Source organism: Aegilops tauschii, chromosome 3 (genome assembly GCF_002575655.3).
Source record: "Aegilops tauschii subsp. strangulata cultivar AL8/78 chromosome 3, Aet v6.0, whole genome shotgun sequence".
Lineage (NCBI taxonomy): Eukaryota > Viridiplantae > Streptophyta > Magnoliopsida > Poales > Poaceae > Aegilops > Aegilops tauschii.
This window is the reverse complement of record NC_053037.3, coordinates 580,285,572-580,295,443: the sequence shown is the minus strand read 5'-3', so window position 1 is coordinate 580,295,443 and position 9,872 is coordinate 580,285,572. Positions and strand designations below refer to the sequence as shown.

General features: G+C 48.2%; 1 protein-coding gene across 1 annotated transcript; it reads left to right on the top strand.

Moving 5' to 3' along the window:
* The first annotated feature begins 2,220 nt into the window (after positions 1-2,220).
* On the top strand, positions 2,221-9,653 carry LOC109743802 (uncharacterized). The gene is made up of 10 exons (XM_020302893.3): positions 2,221-2,235; positions 5,137-5,214; positions 7,331-7,477; positions 7,572-7,724; positions 7,868-8,399; positions 8,532-8,737; positions 8,824-9,006; positions 9,077-9,208; positions 9,287-9,396; positions 9,467-9,653. The coding sequence occupies exons 1-10, from the start codon at positions 2,221-2,223 to the stop codon at positions 9,651-9,653; spliced, it is 1,743 nt and encodes a 580-aa protein (XP_020158482.3).
* The last annotated feature ends 219 nt before the right edge of the window (positions 9,654-9,872 follow it).

Here is a 9,872-nt window from a genome sequence, read left to right as displayed (position 1 = left end):
CGTGATCGCATGCATGCAATTGCATCAAAGTGGGCAGACATGTGGGCACAGCTGACATGGGGACCCACACAAGGTTGGAACAAAAACGGACACAAAACGAACGTTGCGTCACGTCCGGCCCGTGTTTCAGGGCATTTCACCAGGAAAATCCTAGGAAATGCATCGAGCGTTGGAAAAATATGCGAAATGGCGTGGGTGCTGTCAACGGTGATGCCAATATGTGAAAAAAGTTGCGTGCCACTTGGCGGAGTCAAAAAAACATAGTGGCCTCGCGTCTTTTGTCTGACGTAAAAAAATACACGAATTGACAATATTATAGAAAAAATAAAAAACATATTTAATAATGTGATGTAACGTTACATAACTGCCCGGGCACTGCCCGGACAGTGCACCGCCCGGGCAGGTAAGTAATGTTACATCACATTGTTAAATATGACCATGCATGGGTTAACTGACGCGGCTATTTAAGCCGGTCGCGGCGTTCTTCCGTGGCCGAGGTGGGACTAAAATGCATGGCGCCGGCTGCCCGCCCGCGAGGGAAAAAAATTAAACCGTCCGTCCGCACGGGCCTGGTGACATGGCAGGCATGCAGACGTGCCCGCGCAGCCCGCCCGCGATCAACGCGGCAGCCCCGCAGTCAACGGGCATGCGCGCCATGCGCGCCGCGTCGCACCCGTCGCGGACCCACCCCCCACGTCCCCCGCACCAATCACGCCGCCCGAGGCGCGCATGCACGCAGGCGGTTTCACGCGCGTGCCCCGGCGTCCCACCTGCCACCTCCCCTCCCCGCATCGCTGCCGCATGCCGCCGCTGTCGGCTCCTCGCCTGCCGCTGCGCCTGCCGGACGCCACCGCTGCCGCCTACAGGACGCCACCGCTGCCGCCTCCTCGCCTGCCAGCCGACAGCCCCGCCGTCTGGTTTGCCCCGCCGCCTGGCATGCCCCCTCCGGACGCGTCGTTCGCGGCGGCCGAGGGTCAAAGCGCCTGCACGCCTGCCGCCGGTCATTAACGCGCCGACGTTAATAGCCCCGGCGTCCCACCCGCCACCTCCCCTCCCCCGCATCGCTCCGCCCGCAGCCCGCCGCTTTATAAAGGCCCAGCCCGTCCCTCCGACGCCCACCCCGTCCCTCCCACGCCCACACCCGCACCCGTCCCACCGACGACCACCGTCGATGGCGTTCTTCCGCGGCAGTAGGAGCACCGGTGGCGGCGGCGACAACGATGACAAACTCGGTGCATGGCCGATGAGCATCGGAGTGCCGGAGACGGACTGCCTCCCCGTGCCGCCGGGCTGTCGTCTTCCCCGCAACTGGAAGATCGACGCGGACGGCTACGCGACGCCGGGTCCCGGCGCGATGGAGGAGGAGCTCCGCAACCACAGCGGCGGCCGACACAACATCGAAGGCCGCAAGAATTTTTGGCACGGGAAAGACTATTGGGAGGTCATGGCAGCCTTCTGCCTTGCGACGGCCGGCGTGACCCCCGACCTGACGGGCCGCAGCGGCAGTCTTCGCGCACCGCCTCCACCGCACGATCGCTGCAGACGTGGCGGCGGCCACGGTGTGCAGCCGGCACCGGCGCCCGCGCCGGCCGCCCCTCCCTCGCCGCCGGAGATAGAGCTACCACCGGAGCAGGTCATCCTCCACGAGGACGGCGATCCGGATGACACCCCGGGGTACCACGTGGCCGTACGGGCGTCGGAGGCTGCGGCGGCGGCGGTGAAGGAAGCCGCCGAGATTGCGGTCGCAATCCAGGCGGCCGAGGCGATGGCGGCGCAGCAGGCGGCGATGGCGCCGCCGGAGTGGCAGCAGGAGTGGCAGCAGGCGCCGGTGGCGGAGAAGGAAGAGGATTCGGACGACGTCCCGGTGGACTGGGACGACGTCGCGAACCGGTCCAGCAGCGACGATGACGGCGGCAACGGCCCGGCCGTGATCTACCTCGTTGATAGCGACGCCGAGTAGTTTTTTAGTGTGTTGTTTAGTTAATTTGGTTATGTCGTTCTAAGCCTAAGTACTAGACTTTATGTACGAACTAGACTTTATGTACGAACTAGACTTTATGTACGAATTTATCATCATCGAGTTTGCTCGAGTATGTAAAATATCTTATCTATGTTCAATGAAATTTGAGTGAAATTTGTTTTGTCCATTTCATTTGAGAGTATTGATTTGATGATGCATTTGTACACGAATATATGGTAAAACATAAGAAATTAGTAACGATGCTCAATGTAAAGGTACGCTATTGAATGCATGTAATGAAACGAAATTTTGTGAGTGTGTGCGCATCCCGAATTTACTCCTACACGCATGATATGAATGAAATCACACAAGAAACACACATCGCGGCACGTCCGGACAGCGGTTTAGGGTACTTTCGCCTAGAAAACCCTAGAAAATGCATCGGACGTCAAAAAATACCGAAAATTGCCGTGCGTTCTGTGGATGGTCAAGCCAACGTGTGGAAAACGTTACGTGACGTTTGACGGAGTAGAAAAAAACCGTAGTTGGGAACCCCCTCTCCGGCAGACCGAAAAGTAGCTGGTTGCACGGCTGCGTGATCGCATGCATGCAAGTGCACCAAAGTGTGCGTGCACGTGGGCACGGCCAACGTAGGCCCCCACGCAAGGTTGGAACGAAAACGGATACAAAACGAACGTTGCGTCACGTCTGGCCAGTGTTTTATTGATTTTTGACCGAGAAAACCCTAGAAAATGCATCGAGCGTCGGAAAAATATGCAAATTGGCGTGGGTGCTGTGGATGGTGATGCCATCGTGTGGAAAAAGTTTCGTGACGTTTGACGGAGTAGGAAAAAAACCGTAGTTGGGAACCCCCTCTCCGGCAGACCGAAAAGTAGCTGGTTGCACTAGGGCTACGTGATCGCGTGCATGCAAGTGCACCAAAGTGTGCGTGCACGTGGGCACGGCCAACGTAGGCCCCCACGCAAGGTTGGAACGAAAACGGATACAAAACGAACGTTGCGTCACGTCCGGCCAGTGTTTTATTGATTTTTGACCGAGAAACCCCTAGAAAATGCATCGAGCGTCAGAAAAATATGCAAATTGGCGTGGGTGCTGTGGATGGTGATGCCATCGTATGGAAAAAGTTTCGTGACGTTTGACGGAGTAGGAAAAAAACCGTAGTTGGGAACCCCCTCTCCGGCAGACCGAAAAGTAGCTGGTTGCACTGGGGCTACGTGATCGCATGCATGCAAGTGCACCAAAGTGTGCGTACACGTGGGCACGGCCAACGTAGGCCCCCACGCAAGGTTGGAACGAAAACGGATACAAAACGAACGTTGTGTCACGTCCGGCCAGTGTTTTATTGATTTTTGACCGGGAAAACCCTAGAAAATGCATCGAGCGTCGGAAAAATATGCAAATTGGCGTGGGTGCTGTGGATGGTGATGCCATCGTGTGGAAAAAGTTTCGTGACGTTTGACGGAGTAGGAAAAAAACCATAGTTGGGAACCCCCTCTCCGGCAGACCGAAAAGTAGCTAGTTGCACTGGGGCTACGTGATCGCATGCATGCAAGTGCACCAAAGTGTGCGTGCACGTGGGCACGGCCAACGTAGGCCCGCACGCAAGGTTGGAACGAAAACGGATACAAAACGAACGTTGCGTCACGTCCGGCCAGTGTTTTATTGATTTTTGACCGGGAAAACCCTAGAAAATGCATCGAGCGTCGGAAAAATATGCAAATTGGCGTGGGTGCTGTGGATGGTGATGCCATCGTGTGGAAAAAGTTTCGTGACGTTTGACGGAGTAGAAAAAAAACCGTAGTTGAGAACCCCCTCTCCGGCAGACCGAAAAGTAGCTGGTTGCACTGGGGCTACGTGATCGCATGCATGCAAGTGCACCAAAGTGTGCATGCACATGGGCACGGCCAACGTAGGCCCCCACGCAAGGTTGGAACGAAAACAGATACAAAACGAACGTTGCATCACGTCCGGCTAGTGTTTTATTGATTTTTGACAGGGAAAACCCTAGAAAATGCATCGAGCGTCGGAAAAAATATGCAAATTGGCGTGGGTGCTGTGGATGGTGATGCCATCGTGTCGAAAAAGTCTCGTGACGTTTGACGGAGTAGAAAAAAAACCGTAGTTGGGAACCCCCTCTCGAGCAGACCGAAAAGTAGCTAGTTGCACTGGGCTACGTGATCGCATGCATGCAAGTGCACCAAAAGTGTGCGTACACGTGGGCACGGCTAACGTAGGCCCCCACGCAAGGTTGGAACGAAAACGGATACAAAACGAACGTTGCGTCACGTCCGACCAGTGTTTTATTGATTTTTGACCGGGAAAACCCTAGAAAATGCATCGAGCGTCCGAAAAATATGAAAATTGGCGTGGGTGCTGACGACGGTGATGCCAACGTGTGGAAAAAGTCTCGTGACAGTTGGCGGAGTAAAAAAAAAGTACCTATCAATCAATGTATTTTCGATAATGGTTGTTTTAAAAAACGAACGCAAGTAATGATTGGGAAAAAACTAATGAATGGGTTCTTAGAAAAAAAATTAATAGATAGGCCCCGCGTATACATGCATATCCATCGGGGGTCAAAGCCCAAGTGGACGCCGCCTCCACGCCTCCACGATCGCCAGTCCACGCCGCCTCCACGATCGCCTCCCCTGACGCCATCTGCGGCTGACGCTGCCCCCTACGCCACCTCACGCCGCCTCCACGATCACCTCCCCCGACGCCATCTGCGGCCGACGCCGCCCCCGACGCCACCTCATGCCGACGCCAGCTCACGCCGACGCACCAGACAGTGACTGCCCCGACACCATCTGTGGCCGACGCCGTCGCCCCCGTCGCCACGTAACGCCGACGCCCCCAAGTTGGTAAACACAGATTCGGACGTACTTGCATGTTTCATGTGCTTTATCATGGATAACCTTGATCCTAGAATTTTTTATCCTAGATCATTAGAGTGTGTAGTTAGTGCACTAAGTACTGCGTAAGTACATGCATGCATGAGTGGCTGATACATGCACTGTAGATACCATAGTTTTTCTTAGTTCTGTCAAAACCACCTAAGTGTTTGGCTATAGTGTAGTTTTCCCAAACACACCCTAAGTTGCACCTTGGAATATGTAATGTGAATGAGGTTATATATCTATGAAATTTATTTGCAGGTTGCGACCGACGCCATCTGCCAGCAATGCCACCGTGCCGTCGTCCCCCCAGGGCCGGCCCTGATCCCATGGCACGAGGTACTATGCATTCATCATGTTTATCATGTATCCATATAAAGAAGCTAACATTATTTTTGCTCCTATTCCTAGCGACGGTGGAGTACGGAGATATTTTTTGTTCGGTTGAGAAGTGGTGTCTCTTGGTCAGCAAACTAAACTCTAGCACTGGTAGAAAATGGGCCTTTAGTCCCGGTTCGCAAAGGCCTTTAGTCCCGGCTGTGCAACCGGGACTAAATATGCGCGACTAAAGACCCCCCCTTTAGTCGCGCCTCTTACGAACCGCGACTAAAGGCTTTAGCCCCGGTTCTCGTGGCTAACCGGGACTAAAGGCCCGTCCTTTAGTCCCGGTTCTCGTGGCTAACCGGGACTAATGGCCTCCTCCGCAGGTTTAGGGTTTTAGCCCCCTTAAACCTGGTTTTTTTGCGAATTTTTTTAAATTTTTTTATTTTCAAATTTCTGAATTATTTTAACCTCTAATCTCTAATCACTACCCCTCATCACTGCTCAATTTAACCTCTAATCTCTAATCACCCCTCATCATTCCAAATCATCTAACTTCCCGGACGGTCACCCATCCTCTCACTACTCCAGCCTGAGCACGCTTAACTTCCGGGTTCTATTCTCCCTCGTTTCCAAGTCTACACTTGTTGTTTTCCTCACAATAGTAGGATGTCAATTCTATTAACCCTCAGGAATTTAGCTTGAGCATGAAGTGACACATTTCACTGTTTGAGTTTGAAACTATTGTTTTAAAAAACAATAATTATTTAGTAACACTAATATTTCTGGAATAATTAGTTTGACCATTGTTTGACCACAGTTTGACCACAGTTTGACCAGATTTGACCAAAATTTAAAAAAAACTGAAATAATTATTTAGTAACACTAATATTCTAGAATAATTAGTTTGACCATTGTTTGACCACAGTTTGACCACAATTTGAATTTTTTTGAATTTTTTTGCCTCTCCAGATCTTAAAAGCCCGTATCTTTTTTTTCTGTTAGGTTTTTGAGGATTTTGAAAATGTTTAACGGGGTTCCATCCGGATGTAACTTTTCGAGTAGATGATTTTTCATATAAAAAACTTTTTCATCCGAGTTCGTATGCAAAAGTTATGCCCATTTTAAGAAATTCCAGAGAGATTTTGCAAATAAAGTCGAAATTCATATTTGTTAATTTTCCCAACAACTAGACCACATATCACATGAGAAACTTATTTTATTTTATTTTTTTGACATTTCCATCATTTTCTTTTGGTTTTTCTAAAACTGAAAAGGCGGTCCACCGGGGGGGGTGGGGGGTGGGTAGAGTTTGATGGGCCCTTTAGTCCCGGTTGGTCTGGCCAACCGCGACTAAAGGACTAACCTTTAGTCCCGGTTGGTCTGGCCAACCGCGACTAAAGGCCTTCGGGCCAGCCTGAGGACCTTTAGTCCCGGTTGGCCAGGCCAACCGGGACTAAAGCCCCTCCCGTCCGCCAGCTGTCGACCGAGCGCGCTGGGCCCAGACAGTTGGTCGCGGGTCTCCTCCCGAACCGCGACTAAAGACCCCTTTGGTCGCGGTTCGATTATTTTGGGGACTAATGGGGGCGTATGGAAGCCTCTTTTTCTACTAGTGTAGGCAGAAAAAGCGTTTTGCAAGCACTAGTCTGGAAAAAATGCTGATGATTCCTAGTGTGCTCATGCGAAAATGTTTGCTCAAGTTCATTATTAAATCATATGCGTTAAAGGCGAAGGTGAAGGTGCCTAGTCGCTTTCTAGATTCCAATACGGGGGAAATGATGATAGACGAGCTGATTGAGAACATCGTTGCCAGTGGCACGTACGATGATGATTTTCTCCGTAGAATTGTTCTGGTTCTTCTAGGCACGGTTCTTGCACCGCAGTCCACAAAAGAAGTTCCTAATACTTATTACAAGTTAGTGCATGATGTGGAGGCCATCAAAGCATTTAATTGGAACGCGTTTACTTTACGCGTGTGGGGTTGAAGGCTTCACAAAGACCTTATCAGATCTTACAAAATTTACTTGGCCGATCGGAAACCTTGCCCTCCTACGGGTAAATCTTATGTTATATTTGTTTCTTTCGAACTATTGTTTGTGAAAAAAAATTGCTAATATACTTCATGTTCATGCAGTACTTGTTTTGGGAGAAAGTGCAGCCACTGAATGATGAGGCATTTGATCCATTGGCTCATGAATATCCGTTGATGCTTAATTGGTCAGAAGATGAGGCTAAGAAGCGTGACGCGTACGACACGTCATATGGCCGTGGTAATGGGACGGTAAGTTACTATTAATATGTTACTATTTCGTACTGCATGCACTTATGTTACTATTTATATGTTGAGAAATTTATATTGATTTTACCTGTCACAGATTGATGACGTGATAAGTGAGAAGTACAAGCAGACATTAATTGCTCAACAAGGAAGAAAGGCGGAGGAAGAATTAGAGCAAGAAGATCGTGCCCAAAAAAAGAAAGATAATAGAGATGAGGCTTCATCGAGCAGGGATAGTACATTAGATCAAGTGATGAAATGCATCAAAGATATGCAAAAAGAAATTAGACTTCTCCCTCAAAAATGTGCTGAGTTAATATGAGTGATGTTCAGTTTACATTGGATTATTCATAATTTATGCATGTAGTTAATGCTTTCGATGTGTCATTGCAGATAGTAGTGGAGAAGCTGGAGAAGAAAGGTCTTGTATTCAAGCTAAACAAGGGGTCTGATGATGACATTGAGTTTGTGGAGCATAGTGAAGACTGGGTGGGGAAGTATGGTCCATCAAAATACAAGTCATCAAAATATTGGACAGATGTAAAATCAACTCCTGCAAAAGAAGATATGGACAACAGGGTGGACGCATCCTTCACCACTGGGAACGGGAATAAATTGGCGCGTGAGAAAGGTGTGCATCACAACACACCTGGTACAGGAGATGAAGGAGACCCCTTCGTTATTGAGGACAATGGTAATTCACCCAACCCATCTCTTGCGACGGTAGACACGAATGACTTTCCGGCTGTTACTTCAACCCCCAAGAATATGAATGAAGTGTCAGACGGGTCTAGCGCCGATAAATCTGAGGAGATTAGTATGGATAGTCTGAACACCCGTATTAAAAATGCGAAAGAAAATGGTACTCCGGAGAATGATGGGAAGGAGAATGATGGGAAACGCAAGAGCAAACAGTCAAAATATTGTCTTTCACCTTAGCAGCAGAACGGTGGACGTAAACGTGCAAAGAAAAGTAAGTGCTAGGTAATTTATTCTTGCAACATACTTCTGTCCTTGCATGCACACTTTATTAACTCATTGTTTCTTGCTATTTTAGGTCTGTTTGGTATAAGAGCTGCTATGATTAATACTGATTACATTAATGAGGATCACATAGAGGCTGCGAAGGTTTATATCCGGACACTGGCAGACTCGGAGAAGCTTTGCAGCAAAACTGTCGTGCACATGACGGGAATTGGTTGGGAAACATGTACACATGAAATGCGTGAAGCCATCATTTCGAAAAAGTGGTTGCATGGCGGTGTAAGTATTAGCAATAATTAATTAAGTTGTACATGTCATTTACATAAATTACCTAATAGGCGTATTGATGTTATGTTATTTTGTAGGTCATCAATAGTTATTGCAACCATCGTGCTGACCGTCACATATTATCATCTTGGGTGTCCCACTGGCTTATTCTTCGTGCTGATGGAAAGGTTAACAACTCTAAGAGGCATTTTATGGATCACTTCACAAACCAAACTAAAATGGTGTCTAGAGTTACTGAAGAGTATTTCATCAAAGATAAGGTACTTCAGTTTAGTATGATCATTCGTAGTACATCTGTGTGTACACCAACATGAATAAACTTTGTTGTAGGCATACTTTCCTTTTAATGTGGAAGAAAATCATTGGATAACAGTTCTTATGCACAACAAGAAAAAAGAGTTTCAAGTTTTAAACTCTACTGGTAAATGCAGCAAAAGAGTTCTTGCAAAGATTGCTAAGCTGGTAAGCTTGCAACGTTACATAAAACAATATATAGTTATTCGAAACGTACTTCATATGGATTTGTCATTTTTATTTCAGAGGGCAGAAATAGCAAATGATACAAAGGAGGTGAATGCTCTTATTGAAACGGAACATCCTGTATCATCCTGGCCAATAAAGGAGTACGATATGCCGTCACAAACAGACGGGTATGTTGCAAATGTTGAATTAGTATGTACTTGTCTGATCCATCAATAATTGACTTGTGGTTTCTTGCAGAGTCTCTTGTGGTCTTTTCGTGGTGAAATGCGTTCAAAACTGGGACGGAGATGATTGGACATTTGAGTTTGATCAAGATGAGGTTAATGCTTCAAGGGGACGCATTCTAGCTGAAATACTTTTTTCAGAGTGCAACACGAAGGAAGTAGTGAAAGAGAAGATCCTCAAGATCATGGAGAAGAAATGAGTCGGAGGATGGGGCGTTGGCTATTATCTCCACTAAATAAACGTGTCGTTGTCGGTACTTGATACAATTTTCATAATAAGACATCTCTATATTGTAATGCGGCATGGTTTAGCATGTTCAGCAACTAAATAAATGTGTCGTGGTCGGTATTTGCTACAATATCTATTCTTCAAAGTCACTCTTATTTGCATTATTGTCGGTGACACTCTTATTTGCATC

Coding starts and splice junctions, on each gene's coding strand:
- LOC109743802 (XM_020302893.3), top strand. Junction 5,215..7,330: donor CCCTGATCCCATGGCACGAG/GTACTATGCATT, acceptor ATGTTCATGCAG/TACTTGTTTTGGGAGAAAGT. Junction 8,738..8,823: donor AAAAGTGGTTGCATGGCGGT/GTAAGTATTAGC, acceptor GTTATTTTGTAG/GTCATCAATAGTTATTGCAA.